This window comes from Dendrobates tinctorius, unplaced genomic scaffold (assembly GCF_039654945.1).
Source record: "Dendrobates tinctorius isolate UK_male_01 unplaced genomic scaffold, ASM3965494v1 ptg000003l, whole genome shotgun sequence".
NCBI classification, from domain to species: domain Eukaryota; kingdom Metazoa; phylum Chordata; class Amphibia; order Anura; family Dendrobatidae; genus Dendrobates; species Dendrobates tinctorius.
Window position 1 is genome coordinate 36,844,025 of NW_027361671.1, and position 18,985 is coordinate 36,863,009.

Here is an 18,985-nt window from a genome sequence, read left to right on the forward strand (position 1 = left end):
ACTCGGGTCGGCTTATACTCGAGTATATACGGTAATGGAAAGCAATAGAAAAGTGACACTACTGTTATATGGCAGTTCTAAAGTTTCATTAGGTTCCATGGAATGGACTATTAAGTGTCAAGCCAAAAAATAGAATTACGAGCAGTATGAGAACAGTTGAAAAAGGCTTCCTATAAACCAAAATGTGTCATCTTAAGGCTATGTGCCCACGATGCGATTTTTAAGCGTTTTTGCCGCGATTTTCGGTGCGAAAACACTGTGAAAACGTCTAAAAATCTTGTACAGAACGCACCCCATGCATTCCTATGGCATTCCACACATGCTGTGCTAATGCTGCGCTTTTTTCCGCGGCGGAATCGCATCGCAGAAAAAAATCACAGCATGGTCATTCTTTTGTGCGGAATCGCAAAGAATTGCCGCGATTCCGCACCCATAGGAATGCATGAGAATCGCTTACTTCCCGCATGTGGCTATGCCCACCATGCGCGAAGTTAAGCGTCTCATGTGCGGTTGGTACCCACGGTGTGGAGGAGAGGAGACTGTCCTCCAGGCCCTGGGTACCATACCCCTGTAAAAAAAAGAATAAAAAATAAAAAATCGGGGTATATTTACCTTCCGACGTCCCGCGCTGCCTTCCCGGGCCTCAGCGATCCCAGTAATGCCTTGCGGCAAGGTCCTGTGATGACGTGGTCTCGTGAGATCACTATAGCAACGCGAGACCAACGTCATCACAGGTCTCGCAAGGCATCGCTGGGAACGGGAGCGTCGCTGAGACCCCGATTTTTTTTTTTTAATCATTTTTAACATTCTATTCTTTACTATTAAGGCCGCATAGGCGGCCTCAATAGTAAAAAGCTGGTCACACTTGTCAAACACTATGTTTGACGAGTGTGACCAACCTGTCAATCACTTTCCAAGCGATGCTTCAAATCGCTTGGAAAGTGCTTGAATATCGCACGCGAAAATCGCGGCAAAATCGAGAACATAATCGCGGTCAAATCACGCGGAAAAAACGTGCGATTTCTGGGAAGGGGTCCGGTTTTCAGTGTCCGGATTTAATCACATCGTGGGCACATAGCCTTAATGTACTGTATGGATTATTAAATAAATCTGGATTTTGAATATGCTGACATCATCCTGTGTTGATTGTACAGCAGACGATATTGTCAACTGCAGCATTTGGCAAAATGATATTTGTGAGTTAAACAATCAATCTAATATTTAATTTATAATTTGGAAGTGACTAACTGTATATATCTAATATAGCATAGTTACATATTATTGTGTCTTGTATTATACTGTATGTATAGCGCCAACACATTCTCCAGTGCCATACAATCCGGGAAAGTAGCAAATACACAGAATTGCCAACAATATTTGATAAAATGGCTACTAAGCAGTAATATAATAAATCATTGTTCCCAAGAGCTTACAATCTAAATGATACTAAGGCAAGTTGTTACATGTTACAACAGATAGGCTGGATGCAATGGCGTAACTACCGGGGTAGCAGCCGAAGCGGTTGCTTTGGGGCCTGGCCCATATAGGGGCCCGGGTCCCCAGCTCCGATCAGCGCTACCCCAGGGGCGGACCTACCGCCCGTGCACAGTGCAGCCCGTGCATTGCACGGGGGCCCCAGGGGAGAGGAGGCCCCTCCAGCACCGCAGAGCTAATTACTCAAATTAGCCATGTGGAGCGCCAGGCGCAAGGAGGAGAGGAGTCAGCCCTGAGGTGAGATGATATCAGCGTCAGTCATGCTGTGTTGCACTGCTGCTGTGGGGGAGGAGAGGAGGAGACAGACTGTCTCACTCACTGTGCCTGTGGCGCCGGCAGGATGGTGGCTGCAGCTGCAGGTCTGGCTAGTTTCATACTAGCGTTTATTCCCTGCAGCGCACGGCGCCGCTAAGCCACGCCCCTGCCGCCTCCCTGCCCGCCCAATCCGGTTATCGCCGCCTACTATCGCACACGGCTGCATGCGATCTGCGCACCCTATCTTTAGCATAGGGTGCGCAGATCGTGCGCTGGCCGTGCGCTAGTAGGATTTTAGCGTGCGCTGCGCACTTTTGAAGGTGCGCCGGTATGCGCAGAACGCAGCATGTTGCATTTTGGCGCGCAAGGCGCACCTTCAAAAGTGCGCAGCACACGCTAAAATCCTACTAGCGCACGGCCAGCGCATGATCTGCGCACCCTATGCTAAAGATAGGGTGTGCAGATCGCATGCAGCTGTGTGCGATAGTAGGTGGCGATGACCGGATGGGGCGGGCAGGGAGCCTGCAGGGGGTGTGGCTTAGCGGCACCGAGCGCTGCGTGGAAAATAAGCTAGTGTGAAACTAGCCTTAGTCAGTCACTTGTGTGTGTGTATGTATGTGTGTATGATGCATGTGTGTGTGAGTCTGTGTGTATGTATGTGTGTATGATGCATGTGTGTGTGTCTGTGTGTATGTATGTGTGTATGTCTGTGTGTGTATGTATGTCTGTGTGTATGTCTGTGTATGTATATGTGTGTATGTCTGTGTGTCTGTATGTATGTATGTGTGTCTGTGTGTATGTCTGTGTGTGTATGTCTGTGTGTATGTATGTATGTATGCATGTATGTCTGTGTGTATGTATGTGTGCATGTATGTCTGTGTGTATGTTTGTATGTCTGTGTATGTTTGTGTATGTGTGTGTATGTCTGTGTATGTCTGTGTGTGTATGTATGTGTGTGTGCATGTCTGTGTGTGTATGTATGTGTGTATGTATGCATATGTGTGTGTATATGTATGTGTGTGTGTCTGTATGTATGTGTGTCTGTGTGTATGTATGTGTGTGTATGTCTGTGTGTATGTGTGTATATATGTGTGTGTGCATGTGTGTGTATATATATGTGTGTGTGTCTGTGTGTATGTATGTGTGTATGTGTGTGTGTGTATGTACAGTGGGGAAAAAAAGTATTTAGTCAGTCAGCAATAGTGCAAGTTCCACCACTTAAAAAGATGAGAGGCGTCTGTAATTTACATCATAGGTAGACCTCAACTATGGGAGACAAACTGAGAAAAAAAAATCCAGAAAATCACATTGTCTGTTTTTTTTTCATTTTATTTGCATATTATGGTGGAAAATAAGTATTTGGTCAGAAACAAGCAATCAAGATTTCTGGCTCTCACAGACCTGTAACTTCTTCTTTAAGAGTCTCCTCTTTCCTCCACTCATTACCTGTAGTAATGGCACCTGTTTAAACTTGTTATCAGTATAAAAAGACACCTGTGCACACCCTCAAACAGTCTGACTCCAAACTCCAATATGGTGAAGACCAAAGAGCTGTCAAAGGACACCAGAAACAAAATTGTAGCCCTGCACCAGGCTGGGAAGACTGAATCTGCAATAGCCAACCAGCTTGGAGTGAAGAAATCAACTGTGGGAGCAATAATTAGAAAATGGAAGACATACAAGACCACTGATAATCTCCCTCGATCTGGTGCTCCACGCAAAATCCCACCCCGTGGGGTCAGAATGATCACAAGAACGGTGAGCAAAAATCCCAGAACCACGCGGGGGGACCTAGTGAATGAACTGCAGAGAGCTGGGACCAATGTAACAAGGCCTACCATAAGTAACACACTACGCCACCATGGACTCAGATCCTGCAGTGCCAGACGTGTCCCACTGCTTAAGCCTGTACATGTCCGGGCCCGTCTGAAGTTTGCTAGAGAGCATTTGGATGATCCAGAGGAGTTTTGGGAGAATGTCCTATGGTCTGATGATACCAAACTGGAACTGTTTGGTAGAAACACAACTTGTCGTGTTTGGAGGAAAAAGAATACTAAGTTGCATCCATCAAACACCATACCTACTGTAAAGCATGGTGGTGGAAACATCATGCTTTGGGAATGTTTCTCTGCAAAGGGGCCAGGACGACTGATCCGGGTACATGAAAGAATGAATGGGGCCATGTATCGTGAGATTTTGAGTGCAAACCTCCTTCCATCAGCAAGGGCATTGAAGATGAAACGTGGCTGGGTCTTTCAATGACAATGATCCAAAGCACACCGCCAGGGCAACGAAGGAGTGGCTTCGTAAGAAGCATTTCAAGGTCCTGGAGTGGCCTAGCCAGTCTCCAGATCTCAACCCTATAGAAAACCTTTGGAGGGAGTTGAAAGTCCGTGTTGCCAAGCGAAAAGCCAAAAACATCACTGCTCTAGAGGAGATCTGCATGGAGGAATGGGCCAACATACCAACAACAGTGTGTGGCAACCTTGTGAAGACTTACAGAAAACGTTTGACCTCTGTCATTGCCAACAAAGGATATATTACAAAGTATTGAGATGAAATTTTGTTTCTGACCAAATACTTATTTTCCACCATAATATGCAAATAAAAGGAAAAAAAAACAGACAATGTGATTTTCTGGATTTTTTTTTCTCAGTTTGTCTCCCATAGTTGAGGTCTACCTATGATGTAAATTACAGACGCCTCTCATCTTTTTAAGTGGTGGAACTTGCACTATTGCTGACTGACTAAATACTTTTTTTCCCCACTGTATGTGTGTATGTCTGTGTCTATGTGTGTGTGTATATATGTCTGTGTGTGTATGTATATGTGTATGTCTGTCTGTGTGTATGTCTGTGTGTGTGTATGTATGTCTGTCTGTATGTCTGTGTATATGTATGTGTGTGTGTCTGTGTGTGTGTGTGTAGGTTAGCCTGGCCCTGGAGGAGATGCGGACATGAGAAGACTGTGATGAGGAGAGAAGGCCATGATGCCCGGGGTGATGGGAGAAGGCCATGAGGGGTAATGGGAGAAGGCCATGGGAGGTGATGGAAAGAAGGCATTGATGGGGAGAAGGCAGTGATGGGAATGATGGAGAGAAGGGAGTGATGTGGAGAAGGCAATGATAGGAGTGATGGAGAGAAGGGAGTGATGGGGAGAAGGCAATGATGGGAGTGATGGGGTGATGGAGCAGGCAATGATGGGGAGAAGGCAATGATGGGAGTGATGGGGTGATGGAGCAGACAATGATGGGGTGATGGAGCAGGCAATGATGGAAGTGATGGGGAGAAGGCAATGATAGGAGTGATGGGGTGATGGAGCAGGCAATGATGGGAGTAGGCAATGATGGGAGTGATGGGGAGTCAGTCACAGAATGTATAGCTTCAGACTAGTTCAGTCCCGCCCCTTCCTTGAGCCCTCGCTGTCTATTAGCTCTCTGCAGAGCTGCCTGCCGCATGGACCTCTGGGAATGTCTTGAAGGGGGTGTGTCTTTGAGGGGGCCCCGTTTAAAAGTTTGTTATGGGGCCCAATCAGTTCTAGTTACACCCCTGGCTGGATGTCTTTAAAAGACCAAAGGGCTTCAAATTCTGGACTTTTTAGGAATTGCATAGGCCTTCATGACGAGGTATTTTTTCAGGGGACTCAAAATATGAAATGAGGAAGTATGCCTAATTGTGTGAAATAGTGCAGTCTAGAGAACAGTCTTGTATGGAAGATGTACAATAAAGAAGTAGGACTCCATTCAATAAGAAATTAAAGAGCATGAGTAAAATAATAAAAGAAGAGATGGAGGAAGGTGTCTTGTGGAATCCTCTATAGGTGAAGACCTTAGGTTTAAATATTTATTTGGGAGAATAAACATAAAAAAAACCAGTTCACAGATTTCTAGAGCAATAGGTATAGTTTTCTTTAAGGGCCTGTCACACTAAGCGATATCACTAGCAATATCGCTGTAACGTCACTGGTTTTTGTGACGTAGCAGCGATATTGCTAGCGATATTGCTATGTCTGATACTTACCTCCGACCGGCTCCCCCGCTGATTATCGCTGATCGCGTGAGAACGGCCTGGGCCTTTTCTCGTCGTCAGCTTCCTGCTGGGCTTCCTGTGGCACCGGCGAGCGACGCGTGGACGCGGGCGGGAGGACGTCAGGATCGCCGTGTCTGACAGGTAAGTAGCGACCCCCGACCCCTGCTATGTCGCTGGTGAGATCTGCCTGTGTGGCAGCTCACTAGCGATCACTTAGCGATGCACCAGCGATCCTGACCGCGTCATATCGCTGGTCGGGATCGCTGGTGCATCGCTAAGTGTGACAGTACCTTTAAAGGCGTAACTGCAGACTTCTGAATCCTTACAGCAGAGGTCCCCAACCTTTCTGACTTTGAGAGCCACAGTCAGCTTAAACAGAGGGTTGCGAGCCACATTCAGCACTGAGAGAGGGCTGCGAGCCACATCCAGCTACTGTCCTCTTCAAAGTAGTGTCAACCAAAACCCCCATTACAGGTATAATGATAACCAAAGCTTTTCCACAAAAATCACTCCAAAGCAGTTCACTGAGATCCAGGGGTTCCCACAATCCCCCCATTCAGTATTCTCCCATCAAGCACTCCAAACAAACTGTCACATCCAGCTTTGCGCACCTCCTCTAACAGGTAGCACCATCCTCCAGTGTACCATACCAAAAACATGTCTAAACCCCTAAGGCCAGTAAATGTGCATCCATATCTGTTCTTCTGAGCAGGGCTACTCACAAAATTCACCATTTTGACATGTGCTAGACCTGGAGTTAATGCACCAAGCTGGCAGACGTCACGAGCCACAATTCATGGTACCGCGAGCCGCATGTGGCTCCCGAGCTACAGGTTGGGAACCCTTGCCTCACAGTGTGCAATGAGCTTGCTGTCAAGATTCACCGGTGTTGCCGGAAAGAGGAGGAGATCAAGTGACAACAAGTATTCAATATACATTCTTCTGGCCACATTCAGGGTTGCTAACTTGACTTTATTTTTTTTTAAACATCTCATCAAAAATTATGGACAAACGATATTTTTTATGGACACACTAGAAAACCATAATTACCGTAATAATTTGGATTATAAGTGATACATATCTACAGCCCATAATCTGATATGAAGACATCAGCTGCATTCACTGTAAACTGAAATGTAAGGGTGATGACTACAGTCTAAATAATCTGTAGAAAATCCTTCAAGAAAGGATTCAAGAAAACCATGGACACCTTCAAATTTTTTTTCCAGACAGGGCAAAAAAAGTGCCCTATTTTTATAGACTGCCCAGGAATTTCTGGATGGTTAGCAATCCTGACTACATTGATAATACAGAACTTGAAATATCACAGCAGTTTCTTCTGTAAATGCTGGGTGCCTCTAAGAGCGTGGAGGCCCTGGGCAATTGCCCAGTACACTCCCCAACACTAGTCATGAGAGTAACAACAGACTTATCAAAAGACCAGAAAACTGCTTTAAGTTTCAGTTCAATGTCCACCAGCCATATTCAATGTAAATACCCCGGCTTTGTTGGAACCCCCTGGCGTCCAGCACGTAAGGCACATGCCCCAAAGCTACATCTCTGCAGACTTCTTCCACCAAAAAAGGCCCATCTCTGGACCAATTATATAGTAAAAATTTGTCCTCAATGCCAGGCTGGCTATTGGCTGCCCAAAAATATTTTGACAATGGGGGAGACTACATCTTCCCACAATCCAAGAGTTTTATATAATCATCTGGACTAAAAAAAAAAAGAATCATTTTGCACTGCAACCACTGATTCTCAGGCAAAAATACTTAAAAGGTATTTTTGCTGCATGCATTTACTAGAATCATCTACTGCATACCCATGCGTGATTATATACTGCATATACAGTACTCTGCATATACAGAAACACTAGCTAGACTGAGGAATAATTACATAGTGCAAACTAGCTAGCGATTTGGAGCAAGGGATTTTGTAGGGTAAGAATAAAAGCCAAAGTTGTCTTCAGTCTTACCATGATTAATGTCGAAAGTAAAGAATTGATGTATATTTCCTATTTTGGGGCCATACATAGGAGAAATGCGTTTTGTAAGCACAGCGAGCACAGTTCTGTAGCTGCAGTTTTTTTCTGATGAGAAAAAATGAATGTACAATTAATATTGCTGCCAGCCTGCAAATGTTATCTGCTTTATATACTGTATTCAGCAGCTAAAACAATGCTACAGAATATGTTGGCGTTATATGTACAAAATGGGAACAAAACAGTGTAAATAATAATTATTCTGTAAGTATTTTGTGCATATACAGTTGAAACCACACTATATAAAAAGACCCATATGCATGTTTTTCTCAATATCTGAAATGAAATCAGAATAAACCTTTCCCGTTTTAGGTCAATTAGGATTACCATAATTATTAATATTTGCCAAATGCCAGAATGATAAGAGAGAGAGAATGTTTTAAGTCATTTTTATTACTTACTGCAAAGTCAAAAGTTTACATACACTAAGATTACTATGCCAATTCTGGGACTGCCCATATGATGACATCATGTGTTTGGAGTCTGAGTTAATTAGAGACACACCTGTGGATGTATTTTAACACACACCTGAAACACACTGCTACTTTGTGTAGCATTATGGGAAAGTCTAAAGAAAGCTGCCAAGATATGAAGAAGAGAATTGTGGACTTGCACAAGTCTGGCTCATCCTTAGGTACAATTTCAAGATACCTGACAGTACCTCATTCATCTGTACAAACAATTATACGCAAGTACAAACAAGATGGGAATGTCCAGCCATCATACTGCTCAGGAAGGAGATGGGTTTTGTGTCCCAGAAATGAACATGCTTTTGCCCAACATGTGCATATTAACCCAAGGACAAAAGCAAAAGACCTTGTGAACATGATGGTGGAAGCTGGTAAGATTCTGTCAATATTCACAGTGAAATGAGTACTGTATCAACATTGACTGTAACGCCACTGTGCCAGAAAAAAGCCATTAATTAGTTCAAAAGAAACATAAAAAGCCAGAGTTTTGTTTGCAAATGCACACAGGAACGAAGACCTTCATTTTTGGAGACATGTCCTGTGGTCTAATGAAACTGAAATTGAACTTTCTGGGCATAATGACCATCGTTATTTTTGGAGGAAAAAGGGGTGAAGCTTGGAAGCCTAAGAACACAATCCCAACTGTGAAACCTGGGGGTGGCAGCAGCATGTTGTGGAATTGTTTTGTTGCAGGAGGGACTGGTTCACTTCACAAAATAGATGGCATCATGAGAAAAGAAAATAATGTGGCAATACTGAAGCAACATCTCAATACATCAGCCAGGAAGTTAAATCTTGGGCAGAAATGGGTCTTTCAAATGGACAATGGTCCAAAGCATACTGCCAAAATGGTAACAAAGAGGCTTAAGGATAACAAAGTCAATGTTTTGGAGTGGTCATCACAAGGCCATGATCTCAATCTTATTGAAATTTTAAGGGCAAAGCTAAAAAGGCAGGTGCGAGCAAGGCGACCTACAAACCTGGATCAGTTACACCAGTTTTGTCATAAGGAATTCCGACCAACTATTGTGAGAAGCTTGTGGAATGATATCCCAAACATTTGACCCAAGTTATTTAGTTAAGGATATGCCTTAAAACATTCTCTCTCTCATTATTCTGACATTTGGTAAATATTAATAATTATGGTAATCCTAACTGACCTAAAACGGGAAAGGATTTTCTGATATCATGTCAGATATTGAGAAAAACATGCATATGTGTCTTTTTATATAGTGAATGTAAACTTCTGGTTTCAACTATATATATACATACACATTTATTATTGGGTAGTATAATTATCCTGATTTGGGAAAAAAAACAGTGTTATTACAATTATATACACAAACAATATATTTCTAAAAAAAAATTACAAAACAAAGAAGCACTAAACCTAAACAAAGTGAAAGCTTTCAGGTCCACAGACCTGAGACTGAGAAAGGCTATCTATCTATCTATCTATCTAGTCACATACCTCCCAACCGTCCTCAAGCCTGTGGGAAAGTCATGAAATTGGGGAGATATCCTACTGTTCCAGTAGGTCAGGGGTGTTTCTCAACTTTAACTGTACATTGGGGAAAATAAGTTTTTGATACACTGTTGATTTTGTACGTTTTCCCACCTACAAAGAATGGAGAGGTCTGTAATTTTTAACGTAGGTATACTTCAACTGTGAGAGACACAATCTAAAAATATAAAGCAGAAAATCAGGTTGTATGATTTTCAAATAATTGAATTGCATTTTATTGCGTGAAATAAGTATTTAATCACCAACCAGCAAGAATTCTGGCTCTCACAGACCTATTCGTTTTTCTTTAAGAAGCCCTCCTACTCTGCACTCATTACCTGTATTAATTGCACCTGTTTGAACTCATTACCTGTATAAGAGACATGTGTTCACACCATCAATCACACTCCAACTTCTCCACCATGGCCAAGATCAAAGAGATTTTTAAAGACACCAAGGGCAAAATTGTAAACCTGCAGAAGGCTGGGGTGGGCTACAAGACAATAGGCAAGCAACTTGGTGAAAATGCAACAACTGCTGGCACAATTATTAGAAAATGGGGGAAACACAAGATGACTGTCAATCTTCCTCAGTCTGGGTTCCATGCAAGGTCTTGCCTCGTGGGGTAAGGATGATTCTGAGAAACCTCAGGAATCAGCCCAGAACTACAAAAGAGGATGTGGTCAATGACCCGATGAAAGCTGGGACCACAGTCTGAAACTTTAGCATTAGTAATATATTACGCCATCATGGAATGAAATCCTGCAGGAAACACAAGGTTCTCCTGCTCACACTAGCACATATGCAGCCCCATTTGAAGTTTGCCAATGAACATCCGGATGAACCAGAGGAGGCATGGGAGTAAGTCATGTGGTGAGATGAGACCAAAATAGAATTTTTTTTGAGGAAGAATAAGGATGTGTACAACCCCAAGAACACGTCTCAACCATGAAGCATGATAAGGGAAACATTATTCTTTGGGAGTGATTTTCTGCAAAGGGATCAGTACGACTGCACTGTATTGAAAGGAGGATAGATGAGGTCATGTATTGCTAGATTTTGACCAACAACCAACTTCCCTCAGTAAGATCGTTAAAAATGGGTAGTGGCTGGGTCTTCCAGCATGACAATGACCTGAAACACACAGTCAGAGCAACTAAGAAGTGTCTCCATAAGAAGCATTTCAGTGTCCTGGAGTGGCCTAGCCAGGACCCAGACCTGAATCATTGGAGGGAGCTGAAACTCAATGTTGCCAGCTACAGCCCTGAAACCTGAAAGATCTGAAAAAGACTTGGATGGAGGAGTAGGCCAAAATGCCTGTTGCAGAGAGTGCAAACTTGGTCAAGAACTACAGGAAAGTCTGATCTCTGTAATTGTAAACAAAGGTTTTTGTACCAAATATTAAGTTCTTTTTTTCTATTGTGTCAAATACTAATTTTATGCAATAAAATGGAAATTGATGATGCAAGAATCATACAATGTGATTTCTTGAATTTTTTTTACGCTTCTGTCTCTCACAAGTGAAGTGTACCTATGATAAAAATTACAGACCTCTCCATTTTTTGCAGGTGGTAAAACTTTCAAAATCGGCAGTGTATTAAATACTTTTTTTGCTCACTGTATATGTGTCCTTGAACACTAAGGGTGGAGCAGGGAACCATCAGATCCCTGCACCACCATTATGCTTGTGTAGAGATTGAAGAAAAAAGCAAAGACATTCAGGTCACTTTGTATTCACAATTCACGGGAATGGAAACAGACAGCACCTAGTAGTCAAGGAGTAGCGATGTGAAAGGGCATGCACAGGGCCGCCATTAGGGCATGACAGCCCTTACTGCTATATGGGGCCCGGTGAACAGCAGTACAGAAGGGGGGCCCGCATGTCAGGGGCCCCACTCCTGTGCTCCTAGTCATTGGGCCCCAAGTAATGTGTGCCGCGGCCGGGCCCTAAGTGCTGTGCGCTGTGGCCGCGCCTGCTGTGCGGCACGCACACATCAGAAGAGCAGCAACAGCGGCCGACGTCAGATGAGAGCTGCGCAGAAATGAAAGAGGTGAAGGACCTGTGGTGTCGTCTTCAGCTCCGCCCCCTGATCACATGACGATGACGTCACCACAGGTCCTTCAGCTCACAGCAGCAGCTGCATCTTCACTGCAGGAGCGCGGTCAAGTAAGTAGAAAGTTTTTTTTTTTAATTTAAATACTGAAAGCGTCCAATATGTTTCCCTGGCAGGATGGAGACACATGGACCATGTGTCTCCATCCTGCCAGGGCAGATTGAAGGCACACAGGCAGATTGGAGTGTGACACTGGGGGCAGGATGGAGACGGGGCAGGATTGGAGATACAGGGGGCAGAATGGAGACGCGAGGCATGATTGGAGACGCGGGGCAGAATGGAGATGCGGGGCAGAATGGAGATGCGGGGCAGAATGGAGACACGGGGCAGAATGGAGATGCGGGGCAGAATGGAGACACGGGGCAGAATGGAGATGCGGGGCATGATTGGAGACACGGGGCAGAATGGAGATGCGTGGCATGATTGGAGACGCGGGGCAGAATGGAGACGCGAGGCATGATTGGAGACGTGGGGCAGAATGGAGATGCGGGGCATGATTGGAGACGCGGGGCAGAATGGAGATACGGGGCATGATTGGACACACGGGGCAGAATGGAGATACGGGGCATGATTAGAGTCATGGGGCAGAATGGAGATGCGGGGCATGATTGGAGACACGGGGCAGAATGGAGATACGGGGAAGAATGGATATGCGGGGCATGATTGGAGAAGCGGGGCAGAATGGAGACATGGAGCAGAATGGAGATGCAGGGCATGATTGGAGACACGGGGCAGAATGGATATGCGGGGCATAATTGGAGACACGGGGCAGAATGGAGATGCAGGGCATGATTGGAGACGTGGAGCAGAATGGAGACACGGGGCAGAATGGATATGCGGAGCATAATTGGAGACACGGGGCAGAATGGAGATGCGGGGCATGATTGGAGACATGGGGCAGAATGGAGATGCGGGGCATAATTGGAGACATGGGGCAGAATGGAGATGGGGCATGATTGGAGACACGGGGCAGAAAGGAGATGGGGGCATGATTGGAGACACAGGGCAGAATGGAGATGCGGGGCATGATTGGAGATATGGGGCAGAATGGAGATGTGGGGCATGATTGGAGTCACGGGGCAGAATGGAGACACGGGGCACAATGGAGATGTGGGGCATGATTGGAGACACGGGGCAGAATGGAGACACAGGGCAGAATGGAGATGCGGGGCATGATTAGAGACATGGGGCAGAATGGAGATGCGGGGCATGATTGGAAACACGGGGCAAAATGGAGATACGGGGCATGATTGGAGACACGGGGCAAAATGGAGACACAGGGCAGAATGGAGATACAGGGCATGATTGGAGACACGGGGCAAAATGGAGACACGGGGCATGATTGGAGACACGGGGCAAAATGAAGATGCAGGGCAGAATGGAGATACGGGGCATGATTGGACACTCGGGGCAGAATGGAGATACGGGGCATGATTGGAGACGGGGCAAAATGGAGACACAGGGCAGAATGGAGATACAGGGCATGATTGGAGACACAGGGCAGAATGGAGATGCAGGGCAGAATGGAGATACGGGGCATGATTGGACACACGGGGCAGAATTTAGATACGGGGCATGATTGGAGAAACGGGGCAAAATGGAGACACAGGGCAGAATGGAGATACAGGGCATGATTGGAGACATGGGGCAAAATGGAGACATGGGGCATGATTGGAGACACGGGGCAAAATGGAGATGCAGGGCAGAATGGAGATACAGGGCATGATTGGACACACGGGGCAGAATGGAGATACGGGGCATGATTAGAGACATGGGGCAGAATGGAGATGCGGGGCATGAATGGAGACACGGGGCAGAATAGAGATGGGGGGCATGATTGGAGACACAGGGCAGAATGGAGACACGGGGCAGAATGGAGACACGGGGCAGAATGGAGATGCGGGGCATGATTGGAGACATTGGGCAGAATGGAGATGGGGCATGATTGGAGACACGGGGCAGAAAGGAGATGGGGGCATGATTGGAGACACAGGGCAGAATGGAGATGCGGGGCATGATTGGAGACATGGGGCAGAATGGAGATGGGGGCATGATTGGAGACACGGGGCAGAAAGGAGATGGGGGCATGATTGGAGACACAGGGCAGAATGGAGATGCGGGTCATGATTGGAGACATGGGGCAGAATGGAGATGTGGGGCATGATTGGAGTCACGGGGCAGAATGGAGACATGGGGCACAATGGAGATGTGGGGCATGATTGGAGACACGGGGCAGAATGGAGACACAGGGCAGAATGGAGATGCGGGGCATGATTAGAGACATGGGGCAGAATGGGGATGCGGGGCATGATTGGAAACACGGGGCAAAATGGAGATACGGGGCATGATTGGAGATACGGGGCAAAATGGAGACACAGGGCAGAATGGAGATACAGGGCATGATTGGAGACACGGGGCAAAATGGAGACACGGGGCATGATTGGAGACACGGGGCAAAATGAAGATGCAGGGCAGAATGGAGATACAGGGCATGATTGGACACACGGGGCAGAATGGAGATACGGGGCATGATTGGAGACGGGGCAAAATGGAGACACAGGGCAGAATGGAGATACAGGGCATGATTGGAGACACAGGGCAGAATGGAGATGCAGGGCAGAATGGAGATACGGGGCATGATTGGACACACGGGGCAGAATTTAGATACGGGGCATGATTGGAGAAACGGGGCAAAATGGAGACACAGGGCAGAATGGAGATACAGGGCATGATTGGAGACACGGGGCAAAATGGAGACACGGGGCATGATTGGAGACACGGGGCAAAATGGAGATACGGGGCATGATTAGAGACATGGGGCAGAATGGAGATGCGGGGCATGAATGGAGACACGGGGCAGAATAGAGATGGGGGCATGATTGGAGACACAGGGCAGAATGGAGACACGGGGCAGAATGGAGACCACGGGGCAGAATGGAGACGCGGGGCAGAATGGAGACGCGGGGCAGAATGGAGACGCGGGGCATGATTGGAGACACGGGGCAGAATGGAGACACGGGGCAGAATGGAGATGCGGGGCATGATTAGAGACATGGGGCCGAATGGAGATGCGGGGCATGATTGGAGATACGGGACATGATTGGAGACACGGGGCAAAATGGAGACATAGGGCAGAATGGAGATACAAGGCATGATTGGAGACAAGGGGCAAAATGGAGACAAGGGGCATGATTGGAGACACGGGGCATGATTGGAGACACGGGGAAAAATGGAGATGCAGGGCAGTATGGAGATACGGGGCATGATTGGAGACACGGGGCAGAATGGAGATACAGGGCAGAATGGAGATACGGAGCATGACTGGAGACACGGGGCAGAAGAATGGAGATACGGGGCATGATTGGAGACACGGGGCAGAAGAATGGAGATGCGGGGCAGAAGAATGGAGATGCGGGGCAGAAGAATGGAGATGCGGGGCAGGATTGAATACACTGGGGGCAGGATAGGAGACAGATGGGGCAGGACTGGAGACAGATGGGGCAGGGTTGGAGACAGATGGGGCAGGATCATGGGGCAGGATGGATACGATGGAGACAGATGGGGCAAGATGGGGAGATCATATGGGGCAGAATGGATACTCATGAGGGCAGGGTGAGAGAACATATGGCTGAAGCCAGGAATGAGACACACGGGGGTCAGGATGGGGGATATTATTACCATAGGGGCTAATTAAAGAATATTATTACTGCAGTGATGTATTTATTTTATTTTTTGAGTATACTGTTTTAAATGGGGGGGCTTACCTGTTACTGTGCAGAGTGATACTATGTCACCTTTTTTTCTTCATGTGGTGTAATGTAGAAGTTGGGAAAAAAATAAGTTATGTGTTCTGTAAGCGGAGCTCTAGATAACTGTGTTATTTCCTGCAGAGCCCTAGCTGGAAGACGTGATGGCGATCTGTGCTGGATTAAAGATGAAAAGCGAAGATGAAGGACTTCACCTAGAGACGTCACTGGTGAGTTAGTGTGTTACCTATATACTGTATACTATATACAGAGCTCCTGTGTATAATGTCATGGATCACTGCATTACCTGTATGTAAATTGCCTCTTCAGAGAAAAAGAGGACTTGAACTCTATAGCGCCACCTGTTGGTAGTAGCGATCCTACAAGTCACATTCAACCCTTTAACGAGTCTTGTACTATGACTTAGGATAAGTCATATGACTTATCCCAAGTCATATTACAAGACTCGTTAAACGGTTGATTGTGACTTGTAGGATCGCTACTACTAACAGGTGGCGCTATAGAGTTCAAGCCCTCTTTTTTGCTGAAGAGGCAATTTGTATATTATTTTCCCAGAGGAGCACTGCACGGCGAATAAGCCTCCTTACCTTGACAAGCCAGAGCTGGCATGTCACTCTCCACAAGGAGAAACCTTGCCCCTTAGACCTGTATTACCTGTACACAGACACTGCATACTAAGTACAGGTCTCCTGTGTATAATGGCACTTATGGTGAAAGTATTGTGTTATTTTATTACTGATCAGTATTGTAGTATTCAGTCACCATGTGGTGGTAATATGTGGTCTGGACATGGTGTAGCGGTATTTGTTCCTTGTATGTGGTATTATTCGATCACTGTGGTGGTAAAATGTGGTCTGGTCATGGTGTGGCGGTATTTTTTCCTTGTATGTGATATTATTTTGTCACTGTGGTGGTGTGGTGGTATTATGTGGTCTGGATATGGTGCGGTGGTATTTGTCCCTTGTATGTGCTATTATTTGGTCACTTTGTGGTGGTAATATGTGGTCTGGACATGGTGTAGTGGTATTTGTTCCTTGTATGTGATATTATTGGTCATTTTAAATATTGAAAAATAAATAAAAATATATCTAAATTGTATTGCATATTTTAACAAATATTTAATACAGTAGAGTAGAGCTCGGCCAAAAGTGTCTACCCTGTTATGGTGGTGGCTTAAAAAATCTTTTGGCCAAAACAAAAGCTGCCGGCTATATGTGTGATCTGGTGATGGGAACTGTTAATGTGTGATAGGTGAGAAGTGGAGCTTTTCCAAGAGAGAGCGGTGGGACTGTGGACAGTTCGAGGGGTGGAGGGCAGGGCTGGGGTGGAGCCTGGGTGGAGTATCAAGGGGGCCCCGAAAATTTTGCCAGTATGGGGCCCCGAAATTCCTAGTGGCAGCCCTGGGCATGCAGGCAAATGGGATGCTTGCATGGGACATCATGATTTCTCGGATAGGCAATAAAGACATCGTAGTGAGTGAGGAGGACTGTGGGAGAATTATACTTTGTGTGGTCAGACTGTAAGAGCACTATGGGGAATCCATATTGTTGGGGACATAGTGGAATGGTGATGGTATTATTCTGTGTGGAGAGAGTGTATGAGTATCATACTGTGGATAATGGATTGTGGCACCATGATACAGTGTAAGGAACAGTGAGGGTTATCCACTAAGGGGGCATCATAATGTTTGTGGGAGACAATATGGGAGCATCGATTTTAGGAGGTATGGTAGTTTTCTTTGTTTTTATTTTAAAAACAAATTTTAACTTAACTTAAAGGGGTTTTCTCATGAACAAAAGTTCATTTTAACCCCTTAATGTCCAATGACGGACACAGTCCGTCATTGGACTTCTCCCCTGCTTTGATGAGGGCTCCGGCACTGAGCCCATATCAAAGCCAGGACATGTCAGCTGTTTTGAACAGCTGACATGTGTCCGCAATAGGCACAGGTGGAATCGCAATCCACCTGCACCTATTAACCCATTAAACGCCGCTGTCAAACGCTGACAACGGCGTTTAAACGGCGCTTCCGGCTGCCGGGCAGGAAATGAGGTCATCGCTGACCCCGTCACGTGATCGGGGGTCAGTGATGCGTTGGCATAACAACCAGAGGTCTCTTGGAGACCTCTATGATTGTTGATGCCGCTTTGCTATGAGCGCCACCCGGTGGTCGGCGCTCATAGCTATGCAGTAATTCTGCTACATATAGGCGATCTGCTCATCGCCTATACGTAGCAGAGCCAATCAAGTATGGCATGCTTATAGCCTCGGCTATTGAAGCATGACAAAATTTAAAAAAAAGTATTTTAAAAAATATGAAAAAAATAAAAAAATATAAAAGTTCTAATCACCCCCCTTTCACCCTATTCAAAATAAAACAATAAAAAAAATTACACATACACATATTTGGTATCACTGCGTTCAGAATCACCTGATCTATCAATAAAAAAAGCATTAACCCGATCGCTAAACGGCATAGTGAGAAAAAAAACCAACCCAGAATTAGGTTTTTTTGATCTCTGTGACAATGCTTTAAAATGCAATAACGGGCGATCAAAAAAACGTGTCTGCATAAAGTGGTATCATTAAAAATGTCAGTTCGGCACGCAAAAAATAAGCCCTCACCCGACCCCAGAACACGAAAAATGGTAACGCTATGGGTCTCGGAAAATGGTGTTGTTTATTTTTTAGCAAACTTTGGATTTTTTTTCACCACTTAGATAAAAAAGAACCTAGACATGTTTGGTGTCTATGAACTCGTAATGACCTGGCGAATCATAATGGTGGGTCAGTTTTAGCATTTAGTGAAAAATGAGGATGAATGAACTCATGGAGATCAACATCCAACACTGCGGAGACACAATCACATGTTTCTCAACGCAGTGATTCTAGAGCAATGCCCCCATCCCTTATGGGAAATATGTAAAAGCATGAAAAACACAAGCCGCGGAGACACCATCACATGTTTCTCAACGCAAGCAATGACTAGCCAGGTCTTTCCCCGGGAAGGAACAACCACGGGAAGGGCAGTCTCCAATGAAGGAAACCACCTATGCCAAAACATGGTATCCATCCACAGACAGCTGTTTCGGGGTATTGCTCCTCTTCAGTGTGGAGTAGGAAACTGGCCAGTAGGAGCAATGCCTAGTAGAAGACTGTGAAAAATGAGGATGAATGAACTCATGGAGATCAACATCCAACACTGAGGAGACACCATCACATGTTTCTCAATGCAGTGATTCTAGAGAAAGGAACAACTGCAGTAGCTCTGATGGTGTTGAGGTGGCCGCGTGGTTATTACAGATTGTA

The 18,985-nt window shown here is 45.6% G+C and overlaps 1 protein-coding gene across 2 annotated transcripts in view; it reads right to left on the reverse strand.

The window, feature by feature from the left end:
- Positions 1-18,985, reverse strand: part of LOC141050066 (uncharacterized) — a 145,245-nt gene that overhangs the window by 61,854 nt on the left and 64,406 nt on the right. The window contains exon 9 of one of the 2 annotated variants that reach the window (XM_073546932.1): positions 7,756-7,869. The exons of the other annotated variant lie outside the window; for it this stretch is intronic. Coding sequence (XP_073403033.1) covers positions 7,756-7,869 — 114 coding nt within the window. The remainder of the gene's footprint in view (positions 1-7,755; positions 7,870-18,985) is intronic. 2 annotated transcript variants of the gene reach the window in all.